The sequence below is a fragment of the Hyperolius riggenbachi genome, chromosome 10 (assembly GCF_040937935.1).
Source record: "Hyperolius riggenbachi isolate aHypRig1 chromosome 10, aHypRig1.pri, whole genome shotgun sequence".
In the NCBI taxonomy this organism is placed as follows: domain Eukaryota; kingdom Metazoa; phylum Chordata; class Amphibia; order Anura; family Hyperoliidae; genus Hyperolius; species Hyperolius riggenbachi.
Window position 1 is genome coordinate 145,630,585 of NC_090655.1, and position 18,224 is coordinate 145,648,808.

Consider the following 18,224-nt stretch of genomic DNA (forward strand, 5'->3'; position numbering starts at 1 on the left):
AGTGTTGGGGATAGTGCACCCCCAAAAAAGCATTACCCCCTAAATGCAAGGGGTTAAAGGTAGCGATTTATATATTGCACTGTTTCATGCCATTTATTGTACACCTAAGGAAGAGCAAAGAGCTCAAAAACGTGTGTGTAAAGTTTGTTATATTGACAAGCAAAAGTGCCTCCCTCGTTTTATTTGATCATAAGCTTGTGGAGTGGTGATCCACAGGGTGTAAGCACCGGCAGCCAGGTGATAGTATCCCTGGCAGGAGGTTGAAGAAAGTCGTCTATTGCAGATTTATTTTAAATGATGCACATTGCCTGGTAGTCCTGCTCATCCACTGCCGCTAATACATTTAGTCATAGACCCTGAACACGCAAGCAATTCAGGCGGTTCCGACAAAAATCTGACAAGATTAGTTGCATGCTTTTTTCAAGTGTGAGATTCAGACACAACTAAACAGAAAGATCAGCATGACTGCCAGGTCACTAGTGTTTAAAAGGAAATAGATATGGCAGCCTCCATATGGCTCACATTGGGTTCCTTTTAGGAGAAAAAAATGGAGACATATGCAGAGTAGAATCAGCAAAGGAGATGCTTGGCTACTGTCTGTGTGCACAGGCTCTATGAACACTCCCTCACCTACACACATGGACCACAATAAGAATATAAGTACCTGGGATGGTTTTCTTCGGTGAGCTGTGCAGTCTTTTTCCATCCTCTACGATTTTATTAGAATTCTTTTCTTTTAACCCCTGCAACGCACTGTCAAAAGAAATTAACCTGCATGACACGGTTGCTTCTGCAGGCATGGTATGGTCTGGCTTGCTGTTCTCTTCTATTAAATGCGCTGAATTTTCAGATCCGGAGAAGACCTGACATTCACTAGATGGCTGACCTGTCCCCTTGGACGGTACAACATTTTTTGATGACACTGGCTTGGACTCCTCATCGCTATCAAAGCCAAATGGATCCTCTGTGAGTTCGTCCTCCTCAACTTTGGGTTTTTTATGGGTATCTGTGATGTCTGGTTTATGTATCTGCCTCTTCTGGCTTACTTTGGCCACAAATGTGGTCTCTCCCCATTTTGTGCTAAGAGTGGTTCGTTTATTTGAGAAAACTTCATCAAACTTGGAGCTTCCATTTCCACCTTTGCGGCTGTATGTTTTCCCAAATCTGGATGTCATGTTGAAGCCTCTTTCATATTCCCTGAGGGCACATAAATAATTTAAAATTATTATCATCATCAGATTGCTATACATGACAATACTGAAGAAAAAGAACAAAAAAAAATCTGAATACTAGTATAGAACAACATATACTACTCTTTAGGCTCCTTTCACACTATATACTGTGCACATCCTGAAATATAAGATTGCAACAGTGATATAAGATAGCATTGCACCCTACCGTTGCGATACGACCTATACAGTACAACATATAGGTCATAGACTTTACTGTTGCATGTCGCCTGGTAACGCACTGCAGGAAGTGCATTTTTCCATCAGGGCTCATCCCAACGCACAACTACCAGAGTGAAAGGCTTCACTGAAACATAATTGCATCACATTTTGACACGATTATATTGTCTGTTGCACTGCAAAACAACAGACAGTGTGAAATAAAAATTAGATTTCAGTAATAAGTGACTGATGGCAAACAAACTATCCTGGATTTCTCAAACTCCTGCTGAGTGGTGAAGAAATTATAAAATGATTACCTGAATTCCCAATAGCACAGTAGTATGCTACATGTGTTTATTAATAGAGACAAACTATGCAAACAATTTCTGCCTTTTCCCGAAAAACAAAATGACTGGGGAATGAAGCTGCAAAGAAAATACTACTTTTAATTATGATCATATGGAAGGGATAGTCCAAATAAAATCATTATTTCCCAGTTTTAAGCCATTATATTTTTAAAATATCGTGCTTCGATACATAAAACCCACACATTTTATTTGCCCATTTGTTCTAGTTATTACACTGTTTAAATTGTGTCCCTAGTACAATGTATGTAATATTTTATCTGGAAATAAAAGGTGTATTTTTTCGATTTAGTGTCTTTTAATACTATATCATCAATTACAAGCCTTTATTTGCAAAATTAACAGTAATATACCCTCATGACATATTAAATAGTCCATAATGTTTTTTTTTGTTTTTTTTAATGGTGTCTATTTTTTCTATAAGTGTTTTATTTTAGTAATTACAGGGTAGTGCTGTAAGGGGTTAAAGTTTAATTAAAATGTATGTAAATTAACTTTATAGATGTAATAGTGCATTAGGGTGCATTTTACTTTTTACTGGCACTTTATAATACTATAATTTAACCTCCCTGTTATTTCCAGATTTAGGGTGTAAAAGCCATGCAATTTTTTCACAAGCTTTTAGACCCTAAAAACAAGAAGAAAAAAAAAACATACCACAGAGATATCTGCAGCAGCTCCTGCATATAACTCACTCAGGCGTATGCGATTACCGCTCTGAGCTGTGGATTTCCATCCCGAGCCTGACTGGGGATTACCACTAAGGAGGTTGATAGAAAAGTAAGTACTGTATGTTTGCGTTTTGTGAATAAGAGGCTGGATCTCACTGCCGCAGGCTCTCATTCATCACAGGCACCGTGACCGGGTTTGAGAACAATCTGTTCACATTCCCTGATCACAGAACGGCTAGATTATGGTGCAAATGCGGGTCTGAGATGTGGAGATCGGGAACGGCGAGGTATTCAAAGCAGATATGTGTATTTGCACTTCCAGTCGTGAAGTGTTGTGCAGGGGAGGGGGGGTGTAGGGGCGTATATACACATACCAGCAGTCTTGAATAAGTTATGTAGTCTGGGTGGTCGGTCCACGACACCGCCAAGTGCCAGCCCGTGTAAAGGGATATGATGCTTCTTCACTATATTCTTATGTTTTATGGGTCCTGTACCGAACAGTAATGGGCGGTCCACGATACTGCCAGGGCCAGCCAGGGGTGCCTGGTCCATGACACTGCCGAGCGTCAGCCAGGGGTGGCAGGTACACAGCACCGCCAAGCGTCAGCCAGGAGTGCCCAGCCATAACACTGCCAACCGACAGCCAGGGGTGGCCGGTCCATGACACTACCAAGCGACAGCCAAGGGTTGTCAGTCCATGACACTGCTAAGTGCAAAGCCAGGGGTGGTCGGTCCACAACACTGCTAAGTGTCAGTGCCTGCTTATAGAGCGCACCCTAGTAGCTGCAGATCTGGCTCTTCGGAGTTGGTGACTACAAATTAACCTATACAGTAGTACTGTATTTACATATGCACTCCCTGCATAGCTGTTGTGATTCCACTGAGATTGTTGAGCATATTGCATGCAAAGGTGTTCTCTATTACCTGTAAACCTGGTTCAGATCCTGTGTGTATAATGTGCAATAGAGGAAGAATCCCCTCATTCTCCTGCTGAGTACCTTACCATCATTCTTTTATGTACAGTTAGATTGCCTACAGCCTAATCAATGTTTTTGTTCATATCTGACCCTCTACACGTACTCCTCCCAAGAGCTAATTTGCCTATTGCAAGCTTACGGATTTAATGTATGTAAAATAAAAAGCATCTCATCTTTGCCACCATTTAGGAATTTTAAAGCTATGTTAAGATGGCATCTGGTTTTGGGAACAAAAAGCTCCTGGCCAGGAAGGTGAAACTTTACCCTGTCAGCCATCCTGGCCTGTTAGTGTGAATGCCCCAGTATGTTGACTGTATAATAAGATTCACCAATATCTGCTGGGTTCCAGCCAGTAGCCCTGCCACCTTGCAGACAAAGGCCTTTGCCTTTTCCATATCTGATATAGAAAAGGCCAGTGTCATTTTAAACAAGGTGGCAGATCTATGCACCTGAACCCAGAGTTCCAGAGAATCTTATTAACCTCCCCGGCAGTGCATTTCTGTCTGGATTCATGGGGTCTAAAAGCAGTACTTTTTTTCAAGAATTTTAGGCCTCAAATTCTTAATTCATAACACCAAAAATATATCAGAATAAAAGCCTGGTACAGTCTGTATATAAATAAATGACTGGAACAAAAAAAAAATTGTTGAATTAAATTTATAAATAAACTTAAAACATTTTTGTGTAACTGTACAAATAAGGCAGGCAGAGAATAGTCAAAATCCAGGCAGAGGTCGGTGCAGGCAGCAGACAGAGAGTAGTCAAAATCCAGGCAGAGGTCGGTGCAGGCAGCAGACAGAGAGTAGTCAAAATCCAGGCAAAAATCAATAACAGTAAGGCAGAAGCACTTAGCTCAGAAGCAGTTGGGAACCAAATGGCTATGCTGTTAACATCCTGTGCTTTCAAATTAGCTTATCTGCCATGGCAGTCAGGGGACACGGGAGAGATCAAATTACAACTTGTGATTAGAGACAATGAGGAGGAATTAGACAGGCTAAACTCTCTCTCTATAGAGAGTGTAAACAATAGAGAGTGTAAGCAATAGAGAGAGTGTGAGCAATAGAGAGAGATCTGAGGTGGAATCATACAGGGCGCAGTTCACCGCTTCCCTTCTGCCCTGTGCAAAACCTCAGGTCCACGTTAACTTTAAAAAAAGGGGGGAGCCAGGAAAGCAAAGTGCACGGCGGTTTTGGCCAGCCCGAACTGAGCTTGGGCTTACCGCTCTAAGCAGCTGAATCTCAGCCCGAGCTCAGTTCTGGATTATTGCCAGGGGGGTTAAACTGTGTGTTGGGACACTAACTTTAAAGCATTATCGTACCTCTGTGTTTTTTTTTAATCTACACCAGAGATGCATTTTAACTAAAATTAGGATATTGCTGTAGAGTAGCCATTAAACAGAAATCAAAACTAGTCCTTGGTAAGAGCACTTGTAGAGGGTACAGGAAGGAAACAAGCACATCCATCTGGCCCTAGACCAGGCATGGGCAAACTTGGCCCTCCAGCTGTTAAGGAACTACAAATCCCACAATGCATTTGCCTTTATGAGTCATGACTGTGGCTGTCAGACTCCTGCAATGCATTGTGGGACTTGTAGTTCCTCAACAGCTGGAGGGCCAAGTTTGCCCATGCCTGCCCTAGACAGTCTAATTATAGGTACATCTAAGGGCCCTTTTCCACAGGCGGCAACAAGCACTTGCCAGGCAGCAGCAAAAAGTTTTGAGAGTTCAACAGCCACTTCCCTGCCTATTAACTGCTTGTGGAAAAGGGGCCTAAGAGTGATGTGTAGGTACTCAACAGCTCTGCGGGGAGTGCACATGTACTACTGCATAAGGGCTAGTTCGCACTCAGATCGCAAATCCCGACCGCAACTACAATTTTGTTGCGATTTGCGTTGCGATTCTCGTTCACAAGAACTAGACTCACATCAAAATCGCCAAACCGCTGTATACAGTACGTTTATAATTTATGCAAATCGCAAATGCTACTATCAGAATGATCCCATAGGGATCCAATAGCAGCGTTGAAAAGCACCCAAGTGTGAGCCAGTCTGACTTAAAGGGACTCTGAGCAGTACAATAAAAAACAGGCACATTAACTTACCTAGCGCTTCCGCCAGCCCCTTGGCATCTTCCGGGTTCCTTCCGTTCTTCCCCTAGCGGTTCCGTTAGAGCAACAACTTCGGCCAAAGTTGTGGGCCAGTGCGCATGTGTGGTCCCTCCACTCGCCTGTCTCGCTCATTGCCATAAGTGTTCTGCGCACGCGCAGTTCTTGAAATACTGATCTGCATGTTCGCAGAACGCTAATGCCGACGGGCTTGGGGGGCGGGAACGACACGCATGGGCACTGGCCAAAAGCTTCGGCTGCAGTCGTTCCCGGAGGAAGCTAAGGGAAGAGTTTGGAGGAAGCGCTAGGTAAGTTTATTTGCCTGTTTTATTGTACTGCTCAGGTTCCCTTTAATTCGTAGTCACCAAACTCAATTTTACCAACATATCAATTTAATGATTCCCTGAGCAAAAGGAGTACATACATTTGCATACAAAATTTACAAAAACCTGCATCAACGCAGAAATATTTGTATCTCCAGTATAGACTCCAGAAAATGTTTCTAGCCGGGTGGCATGAAAAAGTAGCCGGTTGGGGTGATATGAAACAATACAGGGCCGGCACATCTCTGCACAACTTTGCTTACAGCATAGGAGTTAAGCCAATGACAGCCGGGTGCTCACAAAAACTAGCGGGTTGAGCACCCAGCTAAAAGAGCATGGGGAGAACATTGATCTTATTGACCATCTCTATTAGTGACACAACTACACATCAGGCTTTATTTAAAGGGATACTGTAGGGGGGGGGGGGGTCGGGGGAAAATTAGCTGAACTTACCCGGGGCTTCTAATGGTCCCCCGCAGACATCCTGTGTTGGCGCAGCCACTCACCGATGCTCCGGCCCCGCCTCCAGTTAACTTCTGGAATTTCTGACTTTAAAGTCAGAAAACCACTGCGCCTGCACGCCCGTGTCCTCGCTCCCGCTGATGTCACCAGGAGTGTACTGCGCAGACACAGACCATACTACTGGGCCTGCGCTACGCGCTCTTGATGACATCAGCGGGATCGAGGACACGGCAACGCAGGCGCAGTGGTTTTCAGACTTTAAAGTCTGAAATTCCAGAAGTGAACCGGAGGCGGGGCCGGAGCATCGGTGAGTGGCTGCGTCAACACAGGATGTCTGTGGGGGACCGTTAGAAGCCCCGGGTAAGTTCAGCTCATTTTCCCCTGACCCCCCTACAGTATCCCTTTAAACAGCAGAGATATTATTTATAATAGATTCCCGTGTACACACCAGATATAGTCACAGATATTTATATCTGACTTTAAAAATACGGTAACGACTATTGCAGCAGCACATAACTTAATTGTTTTATTTCATTTCTGTTGACTAAGCACTGCTATTACTTTATATACAGGGAATGGACAAAATAATGTAAACCCCTAACATTTTGGCATCCTAATCTTTGAACATGCCGGGTCTCAGCGGTTCACATCTGGTGAGGTCACATGCAGAGCGCACAGAAGGAAGCATTGCTGCCTGTAAATACCATGTCTTACTCAAAGTGTTCGCCGCAAGCATTGGAACGCAGAGCGGCAATCGGGAGGCACAGAGTCGTAGAGCTGCCGGCCGGACAAAGGACATAAGGACACTTCTTACCAAACGGCTCCAAGGGAGCGCGAGTATAGCGATATAGTTATATACATCAGCGTGACATCTATCACGAAAGACTGCCTGATATTAAGATAAAGTTCCACATCAAATGCACACTATTCTAAGTGGAAGTATATAAACGCACAGAGTTTCCTAGTGACTTTTTTGGTCTTGGACATATGAGATCTGGTCTTTTTTATATATAAAGAATTTTTTATGAAAAAAAATGAGGATCTCTCCTATTCCATAAAGACCCTGGAGAATATAATATATATGGACTGTAGGGTTTGAAGTTCTGCATTTGTGCACTATAAATATATGACAGGTTGTGTTTTTAGGCGCAGAAGTGCATATATCAACAGACTAATGTATAGGTATTTTTAAGATACTACGCATCAATTGTGTATATACCAATGGAGTTTCATCTCAGGAACATTGTATACTCCTTGCATATTTATTGCAGCTGCAGAATTGACTGTAATTTGTGATTTTTAAACTACCTGTAATCAAGTCGACATTTATATGTTTTTATGGAATTAAAGTAAAATGTATTTTTTGAACCAATATCAATTATTCCCAGCGCTACCTGTTAATCTACCTCTATAGTCCTTTGTAATGCTAAGTGAATTGAGCCCTATGCCTGAACTACAGCAGATACAGTAAAAGCTCATTACAGTAATCTGATATAGTAAACCCAATGTTCTCCCCAGAATTTGTTTTCAGCCAGGTGGGGTGCGACAGGGGGAATGCAGGGTCGGTGCAACTCCACTTACAACATAGGAGGTGATCTGATGACAGCCGGGTGCTCACCAAAATTAGCTGGGTGGCGCACCCGGCTAAAAGAGCCTGGGGAGAACACTGTAAACCTCTGGCTATAGTAAACTCTGTACCCAGGTCCCAACAATGCGCTTGTGTAAATATACAATGCATGATCAGTCCTGATACAGTAAACTTGATAAAATAAACTACTTGGCCAGGTCCATAGAAGTTTTCTATAAGGGTATTTTAATGTATATGAAAGAAACTGTAACAATACATGGCATTCCTGCTATTACTGTCTCAGATGAGAGAGTACTATTCCCATCCAGATTCTGCTTAGAACAGAGGAGGGGAAAAAAAAATAAAAATAAAAGCACTCAACCATCTATCTTATTATCCCCAGGTAAATTGAGGACTGAAGAAATGAGACGCTGCTTCTTAACCCTCCTGGCGGTATAAAAAAATCCGCCAGGAGGCAGCGCAGCAGTTTTTGTTTTTTTTTAAATTATGTAGCGAGACCAGGGCTCGATACATGATAGCCGCTGCTCAGCGGCATCCCCCCGCCCGCTTCGATCCCCTTCGGCGATCTCCGATCAGGAAATCCCGTTCAAAGCGCACTGAGCGGCACCCTCCGGCGGCTTACCCCGTGTCACACACGGGGTTACCGCCAAGGAGGTTAAAGGACAAATGAATTGAGATGAATATGGAAGTTGACATTTATTTTCTTCCAACATAATACCAGTTGCCTGGCAGCCTTGTTGGTCTATTTGGCTGCAATAGTGTCTGGATTTAGTGATAACAGGCCCATAGGCGTTCATTGGAGTCAGTTTTTCTGCATCCAATCTGCGTGTAGTGGAAAAAGGCCCTTACTCTGAAACAGGCCTGAACCAAAGTTGCTAATTACATCCTTTCATACAGCCAAATCCAAAGATGTCTTTATCCTGCTTCATCTGGCTTCTGCCTTTGACACTGTTGATCACCACCTGCTTCTCCACAGTCTTATCCTTGGGTATTGGGGTTCCTGCTCTTTCCTGAAAACCTTCCCATCTTTCTGGAAGGTATTTCATGATCTCTTATTCAGACCACATCTCCTTCTCATGACCACTGTCTGTTGGGGTACCTCAAGGTTTGGACCTTGGTCCTCTTCTTTTTCACCCATTTATATGCACAGTCTCGATGCACCTCAACAAGTTTATAAACTCATATGGTTTTCAATACCACTTAAACAGGATACTCAACTGCACCCTTCAGCCCCTGACTTCAATTCCATCCTATCTTGCATTCCTGACTGCTGTATCTTCTTTCATGACCTATCGCTTCTTAAAACTGAACATGAGTAAGGGCTTGTTCACACAGAGCGTTTTGGGGTTTTTTTTTTAAGCGCTTGTGTAGTATTGCTTTATTTGAGTATTCTTAAATGAGGGATGATCTTTCTATCCAATCGCAAACACGGCTCCTGAACCATTTTCAGAGCATTAGGGAATTCCCTATCCTTTATATTGAAGCGCAAAGTGCTTGAAAGAGCGCTTTGAAAAAGGGATTTCCCAAGCGCTTTTAATGAATAAATACATTGTATTTATATATTTCCGGGGCAAAGAGTTTACTTCCTGACATCAGAAAGAAAAGCGCTTTTCTAAACGAAAATCGTTCTGAAAGCAATTAGAGCTCTCAAGATCGATCAGCGCTGGCAATTTGTAATGTGAACAAGGCCTCAAACATTTTTTCACCGTCTCCTTCCACTGCTCTGCTTGGTATAACCAACATCAATAACACCCCTATAATGTCAGTTCCTCAGCATTTTGTCTAGAGGTAATACTTGATTCCGCTCTCTCTCATGACCCCTGGTTATCTTCAAATCAAGAACATATCTCGAAGAATTCAAATGCATGCCCTAATCATTTTTTTCACCTTGACTACTTTAACCACCTTAGCGGTATGGACGAGCTCAGCTCGTCCATTACCGCCAGAGGGTGCCGCTCAGGCCCTGCTGGGCCGATTTTGATCAAATAAAGAGCAGCACACGCAGCCGGCACTTTGCCAGCCGCGTGTGCTGCCCGATCGCCGCCGCTCTGCGGCGATCCGCCGCGAGCAGCGGCGAAAGAGGGTCCCCCCAGCCGCCTGAGCCCTGCGCAGCCGGAACAAATAGTTCCGGCCAGCGCTAAGGGCTGGATCGGAGGCGGCAGACGTCAGGACGTCGGCTGACGTCCATGACGTCACTCCGCTCGTCGCCATGGCGACGTAGTAAACAAAACACGGAAGGCCGCTCATTGCGGCCTTCCGTGTTACTTTTGGCCGCCGGAGGCGATCAGAAGAACGCCTCCGGAGCGCCATCTAGTGGGCTTTCATGCAGCCAACTTTCAGTTGGCTGCATGAAATAGTTTTTTTTTAATTTAAAAAAACCCCTCATGCAGCTGCCCTGGCGATCTTAATAGAACGCCAGGGTGGTTAATACTATGCTCTATGTGTTACCTACTAACTACCTAAAAACAGACTTGCTTCCCTCCAGTCTATACTAAAGTGTTTTCCTCCTTATTAAGTCAACTCCAACTCTTTGTGATCATATGCAGTGATGAAGTCCATGGGCAGCCTAACTCTGTACTACTTCCAGGTCGACAAAGTCCCTCCGTAGTACGCAGGCGCAGGCCCTCGATCACGCGCCTAAATTCATTAGGAGTCGGAGTCTGTGCATTTTTTCCCGACTCTAGGCACTCAAAATTGCCCCGACTCCGACTACACGACTCCGACTCCACAGCCCTGCTTTTTTAATACCCCAATTCCCTATAAACTAAACAAGCCTCGTCAACAGCTCCTCCAGTGCCTAGGCATTCTGAGTCCCATGTAGCAAGTGCTCATGGGAGCTCAGTCTGGGAAGGAGGAGGTTTTTCCCGAAGGAGGGGGAGGCGTTACCAGCCAGAGATTTCAAAGGCAAGGGGGCGCAGTGGGGAGTAGAGAGCGCAGTTTTCACAGGCTGAGGGGTGGAGATGCAGAGCAGCATGCCTGTGTGTAATAATGACAAGCAGAATATGGCTGCATTCGTATCACAGGAAGAAATAATCATATACCGTTTGCAGCTTGATCTGCTGTGTAAACTATTTAAACTTTAGATAAGATATATAGACAAGTTACTTGTTATAGTTAGTATTTCATCTCGGATCAATTTTAATCTCATGGCCGCAGCCACCATCTGCAGAGATCTTCGATCCCAGGAAGATGAAATCTGTTACAACTTTTTACTATTTGTACATGGTTCATACTTAACCACTAGGTGACCGCGTCACGCCAATGGGCGTGCACGCAGTGCCAGCCCCAGGACCACCTAACGCCGATAAGTCCTTGGGGCATGGTCTGCAGGCGGTGCACGCATCTCCGCTTGGATGACGGTGCTCGGCTTCTCCTTCAGTCTCCCAATGGCGATCGCCGCTTGGAAGCTGTGCGACACGGCTGTCCCCCTGGGGGATGCAGGAGCGATCCGCAGTGATAGGCTGAAGCCTATCACAGCCGATCGCTCTAATTGGCTGACAGGAGGGTGGTAAAAATAATAAAAAAAACAAGCATTTTTATTTAAAAATAAGAGAAAAATATTTGCAAAAAAAAAAAACACCGGGGGAGCGATCAGACCCCACCAACAGAAAGCTCTGTTGATGGGGAGAAAAAGGAAGGGGGAAATCACTTGTGTGCTGAGTTGTGCGCCTGAAGTGAGGCCTTAATGCTGCAGTGGCCCAATTTTTGAAAAATGGCCTGGTCTTTAGGGAGGTTTAAGCCTGTGGTGCTCAAGAGGTTAAAGTATACCTGAAGGCAAAAGTTAAATACCTTAGAAGCAGGAAGCCCCTGGATAGTCCAGAGACCTCCACCGACCCTCTAAACGTATTCGACAAAGTCTTATTGAATAATATCACAAGGCAGTGCTCAAGATGGCCGGCGCCTGTGTTCTAAAAGCTCTGGGGTACAGCACAAGAACAGGCTGCCAGCACTCATTCACAGTGAGCCTTCAAAGAAGAGGAGGGTCCAGCGAACAGCAGTGGGCTCGAGAAAGATTTGAGAACCCTCTGAACCAGAGGATTCACTTAAAATGTAACTCTAACCTTTCTCCTACTTACAACTCCTCACCAATCTCCAAGTACCATCCCAACCACTATCTCTGCTCTGCATATGACTTTCTGCTATCCTCCCTTAGATTCACGTACAGCCACTTATGTATACAGGGCTTCTCACAAACCTCTCTCCTACTGAAGAATTTACTTCCAAAACAGATGAATTTACTTTCAAAACAGATCCATGTCCCTCCAAGCACACTTTTTCTGACTTGGATACAATCTGACCCGGTACATTCCACTTTCAGCCTCTAGTCAATCAGTGCTCCTTTCCTGAATAGAGCTCGCTGACACAACAACCCTAAATATAAACCTTATGCATTTCCCCACCTCTTGTTTCTTCCCTATTCCTTTAGATTATAAGCTCGTAAGGGCAGGGCTCTCTCCACTTGTGTCTTGTAAAATATTGTATGTTTTGATAAGCTCCATATAATAACCTGAACATTTGTATAGCGTTTTCTCCTGTCAGACTCAAAGCGCTCAAGAGCTGCAGCCACTGGGACGCGCTCAAGAGGCCACCCTGCAGTGTTAGTGAGTATTGCCTAAGGACTCCTTACTGAATAGGTACTGACTCTAGCCAGGATTCGAACCCTGGTCTCCCATGGCAAAGTGCCCTTAATCAGTACATTATCCAGCCATATAATTGCCACTGTAACTTATTGTACTGTTTGCAACTGATGTCCTAATATCTGTATTGTCATATATACCAATGTTTGTATTTTATGTACCCATTTGATCTCTCCGTTGTACTGAGCCACGAAAGATGATGGTGCTATATAAATCAATAATAATCATGCTTTGTGGGCTGTGCTGATGAAAACCTAGATGTCACTTAGAGAAGCAATACACTAATTAATGTGGCCTACAGATAGTGCTTTCTCAGATCATGATCTGATCAAAGAGGGATCTATCTGATGGATTCCCACCACACACTGTATACAGATTTTTACTGATGACTGTGCTCAAACTAGATACTATGGAGCACCACCCAGAGGAGTCTGATCTATACACTGCTGAGAATTATCCAATCCATGTTTGAATTATAATAGACAAGCATCACTGAACAGTTATCAGATCTAGTCATTGCTAGCATCACAAAGGTATATACATTTAATGCACTGCTGAGAACTACCAAGAAAGTATCTGAGCTATCATACTATTACACATCACCAAGGGGTGTCTGATCTATAACACTGCGGAGCATTATCCAGAGGTTTCTGATCTATAACACTGTTAAGCACCACCAATGGATGTCTGCTCTATTAAAGTGGACCTGAACTCTTGCACAGGACCGAAGGAAAACAGAGAAATTCACCCTGTATGTATTTAGAGAATTTAGCCTGTCTAATTCACCAACATCTGTGCCTACTCACCACTGTAATTTGATCTCTCAGATGTGTCAGGAATCTCCTCTGCCGAAGCAGAGAAGCTAATTTGTAAACACAGGATATTAACAATATGTCTGCTTCCATGAAACCAGGAAGCAGGCACACTGCAGATATACTGCAGGATTCTGGGCAAACTTGGCCCTCCAGCTGTTAAACTACAAGTCCCACAATGCATTTGCCTTTATGAGTCATGACTGTGGCTATAAGACTCCTGCAATGCATTGTGGGACTTGTAGTTCCTTCCTGTTCTAGACCCTTCTGAGAATCATCTGGGGTTGTCTAATCCATACACTGTTAAGACTCGTACAAACAACGGGTTTCTGGTCGTGTGTACGGTCGGTCGTTCAGCTGATAAGACTGATTTTGACGGATCCGCTTTGTGGATCGTTCAAATCCAGTCTTATCAGCTGAACGACCGACCGCACATACGCCAGATTTGACGTCCAAATGACCGGTCGTTTGGAAAAATCCGACCTGTGTATGTACCTTTAGACATTACCTTGGGGTGTATAATTTACCATGCCGCTGAGCTTCTCACAGAAGTGTCAGATCTGGAATAATACTGAACATAACTCAGGGGTATCTGATCTGTAACAATACTGAGCATCACCTAGGGATGTCTCACCAAAAATGTATTCTGAGCATGAGTATCTATCACTACTGAGCATAACCCAAGGATATTTATACAGTGCTGAACATCAACCAGGGTCATTTATTCACTGCCATGCATTACCCAGGGTTGTCTAATATTTACACTGCTGAGAATCACAGAGGGTGCATGAGCAATAACAATGCTAAAAAATACTCATGGATGTCTTATCACTGCTGTAAATCCTAAAGGTAGCCTTATCTGTAACACTATCACCAAGGGGTTGCCTGACCTGTAACACTGCTACATATCTGTCTGATTGCTAAGTATAATCAAAGGTGTGCCTGATCTGTAACACTGCTAAATATAATCAAGGGGGTGTCTGAACTGTAACACTGCTAAGTGTAATCAAGGGGGTGTCTGATCTGTAACACTGCTAAGTGTAATCAAGGGGGTGTCTGATCTGTAACACTGCTAAGTGTAATCAAGGGGGTGTCTGATCTGTAACACTGCTAAGTGTAATCAAGGGGGTGTCTGATCTGTAACACTGCTAAGTGTAATCAAGGGGGTGTCTGATCTGTAACACTGCTAAGTGTAATCAAGGGGGTGTCTGATCTGTAACACTGCTAAGTGTAATCAAGGGGGTGTCTGATCTGTAACACTGCTAAGTGTAATCAAGGGGGTGTCTGATCTGTAACACTGCTAAGTGTAATCAAGGGGGTGTCTGATCTGTAACACTGCTAAGTGTAATCAAGGGGGTGTCTGATCTGTAACACTGCTAAGTGTAATCAAGGGGGTGTCTGATCTGTAACACTGCTAAGTGTAATCAAGGGGGTGTCTGATCTGTAACACTGCTAAGTGTAATCAAGGGGGTGTCTGATCTGTAACACTGCTAAGTGTAATCAAGGGGGTGTCTGATTTGTAACACTGCTAAGTGTAATCAAGGGGGTGTCTGATCTGTAACACTGCTAAGTGTAATCAAGGGGGTGTCTGATCTGTAACACTGCTAAGTGTAATCAAGGGGGTGTCTGATCTGTAACACTGCTAAGTGTAATCAAGGGGGTGTCTGATCTGTAACACTGCTAAGTGTAATCAAGGGGGTGTCTGATCTGTAACACTGCTAAGTGTAATCAAGGGGTTGTCTGATCTGTAACACTGCTAAGTGTAATCAAGGGGGTGTCTGATCTGTAACACTGCTAAGTGTAATCAAGGGGTGTCTGATCTGTAACACTGCTAAGTGTAATCAAGGGGTTGTCTGATCTGTAACACTGCTAAGTGTTATCAAGGGGTTGTCTGATCTGTAACACTGCTAAGTGTAATCAAGGGGTTGTCTGATCTGTAATACTGCTAAGTGTAATCAAGGGGGTGTCTGATCTGTAACACTGCTAAGTGTAATCAAGGGGGTGTCTGATCTGCAACACTGCTAAGTGTAATCAAGGGGGTGTCTGATCTGCAACACTGCCAAGTATCACCAAGGGGGTATCTGATCTGTAACACTGCCAAGTATCACCAAGGGGGTGTCTGATCTGTAACACTGCCAAGTATCACCAAGGGGGTGTCTGATCTGTAACACTGCCAAGTATCACCAAGGAGGTGTCTGATCTGTAACACTGCCAAGTATCACCAAGGGGGTGTCCGATCTGTAACACTGCATAGCATTACGATTGGCTTGGGACCTGTAAAGCTGTAAGCATCAACTAGGGGTTACTGACGTAAACACTGGCGTAAGGAACTCCTCCTGTGGTAAGCTATTACAATCTAACAGGTAATACTATTACTAAAGTAGAGCCAGTGGGGATATCTCAGATACTACAACTATCCTGTAATAAGTAGGATAGGATTTCCGGCCTTCACGCCCCCAGCCTCCCGTGGGAGAGGCCCAACAGAGCCGTCCTGGCCCTGGAAGTCTCCCCAAGCCGATTGAAAGTTTCCCTCCCCCTCCTGCAGGCCGCACTGAGCTCGCAGAAACTTCCTAGGCACAGCTCCGCACACCGCCCCCCTCCCCAAGCTGGTGAAGAACTCACAGGCTCTAATCTCCGGTCTCCTCGCACAGCTCGGCCTCCTCCACTCCAGCGGCTCCACACACGGGCGGCCCAGCCTTGGCGATACGGGGGGAGGAACACGGAACGAAGGAGACGGGAGAGGAAATCTCCGGCTGTTATTATTTAAACAGGGCCCGGGAACATCCCTCCGCCATATGCCCCCCTTCCGTCACTACGCTCACACAGCGCCCGGCGAACCAATCAGCGGCCAGTTTACTCAGCCATTAGCCTGCAGCCGGCGCAGCGCATGCGCCGCTGAGGGCGGAGAGCCGCCATTGACGCACTACGGTGCTCGGCGAGATCACGGCGGGCAGATAGGAAACAGTGGCGGAGCAAGGCATGCTGGGAAACGTAGGCTGGCTTTCTCCGCAAGTTCTGTTGTACTGTTTGAGTACGGCTGCGCAAGTTTGAGTTGGGTCCGAAGTAGCTAAAGGATAACTCCAGAGAAGCCATTTACTTATTTTAGTTCTTGCAACGAGAACTTTATTATTTTAGCTCTGGTTGTAAGATTTTAGCTGTTTTCTGAAGTTGGTTTGTGGCAGAATCCTCCACTTTGTGTTCTAGGTGAGATTCCGAGATTCAGTTACAAATACTCTTGGTCTTGTATTCCTTTTGTGCTGCGCTACACTTTCATCAACCCTTTAAAGGAAAGATGCAAGCTAACTTAAAAAAAAAATTTAAATTACTTACCGGGGCTTCCTCCAGCCCCTGGCAGCCATCCTGTGCCCTTGCCGCAGCTCCCTATTAAGCTGTTGGTCTGGGGTCCCCTCTGGTGCAGATGCCAACCTCAACTCGAGATGATGTCAACGCAACTGCGAGAGGCGCTCGCATTAGCGCAGTAGATGCCGACCTTGCCAGGTAGGGTTGCCAGGTCGGCTGATGGAGAAAACCGGACAGGGGGTGGAGTTAGGGGCGGAGTCAGAAGCGCACTTTTATGTCGAGTGGGGCTAAGCAATGGGCTTTTTAAAAAATGTTTTTTACAGTATTTATATCGCACTGACATCTTCTGCAGCACATTACAGAGTACATAGCCATGTCACTAACTGTCCTCACCAGTACATGCACATAAGAGACCACTTTTCACCAGTAAATGCACATAATAAGAGACCGCTTTTCACCAGTTAATGCACAAGCATTACACGTAGCAACGTCGGGAAGCGCGGGCTCGGGGGCGGTACTTAAGCTGGCGTAACTTACGCCGCGTAAGATGGCTGGCTGTGCCTTTGACTGACAGCCAGGCAGCGAATCAGCGGTCGCGCAGCGCTGGCGGACGGGTGGCGGGCCTGTTACCCAAAACGGGCTACACTGACTTCATAATCAAACTGTATTTCAATTGCTGTAATCGTGTTGAGAGACAGCAGTAACATAAGGTTTGACAAGCATGATGTGTGACAGCGTGCTGCTTCTATACAACACCCCCCGAGCTTTGTGTCCCCATCTCTCACTATCTTCCTACCTGGGTTAGTGCTGGCCCCTGTAGCAGATCCGAAGTTGAACGCCATACTGCTGGTGACGAGTCCTGCACAGTTTTGCCGAATTACAAACTGCAGGAAAACCCCGCTCCCACCATCAGGAGACAGCCTCACTACAGACACTGCGCATGCGCACACAAGTTAGCGCGGCATGTCGTACATCACCATGTCGCAACTTCGGAGCCGTACAGGCCGCCATGTTGGAGGCGGATCTCAGTATTGTGATGTGATGACAAACAGGGGCGGTGCCATATCCACAGTAGTGCTTCCCGAATCCCTATTGCTAATCGGGCAGAATGATCTCTGTGACGGTTACGGTGTGACCTGACCTCCGAAACGGCTGATGAACGGATGTTTCGGAGTTACTGGCGGCAAGTGGCAAAAGGCATAAAACCGGACATCTTAATTGTCCGGTTTAACCACTTCAGGACCACAGTCTTTTCGCCCCTTAAGGACCAGAGCCTTTTTCTCCATTCAGACCACTGCAGCTTTCACGGTTTATTGCTCGCTCATACAACCTACCACCTAAATGAATTTTACCTCCTTTTCTTGTCACTAATACAGCTTTCTTTTGGTGCTATTTGATTGCTCCTGCGATTTTTACTTTTTATTATATTCAGCAAAAAAGACATGAATTTTGGCAAAAAAATGATTTTTTTAACTTTCTGTGCTGACATTTTTCAAATAAAGTAAAATTTCTGTATACATGCAGCGCGAAAAATGTGGACAAACATGTTTTTGATAAAAAAAAACCCATTCAGTGTATATTTATTGGTTTGGGTA

At 44.9% G+C, this 18,224-nt stretch overlaps 1 protein-coding gene across 3 annotated transcripts in view; it reads right to left on the reverse strand.

Moving 5' to 3' along the window:
- The window catches only part of WAPL (WAPL cohesin release factor), a 174,338-nt gene extending 158,147 nt beyond the window's left edge, over positions 1–16,191 (reverse strand). For 2 of the 3 annotated variants that reach the window (XR_011024551.1, XM_068258553.1), the window contains exons 1-2: positions 15,952–16,191; positions 665–1,197 (exon numbers count right to left, since the gene is read on the reverse strand). Coding sequence is in view for 2 of the 3 variants with exons in the window: in XM_068258553.1 (XP_068114654.1) it covers positions 665–1,175 (511 nt within the window). In the remaining variant the exon portion in view is untranslated. The remainder of the gene's footprint in view (positions 1–664; positions 1,198–15,951) is intronic. The other variant, XM_068258554.1, reaches the window with a different exon arrangement.
- Positions 16,192–18,224: the final 2,033 nt, after the last annotated feature.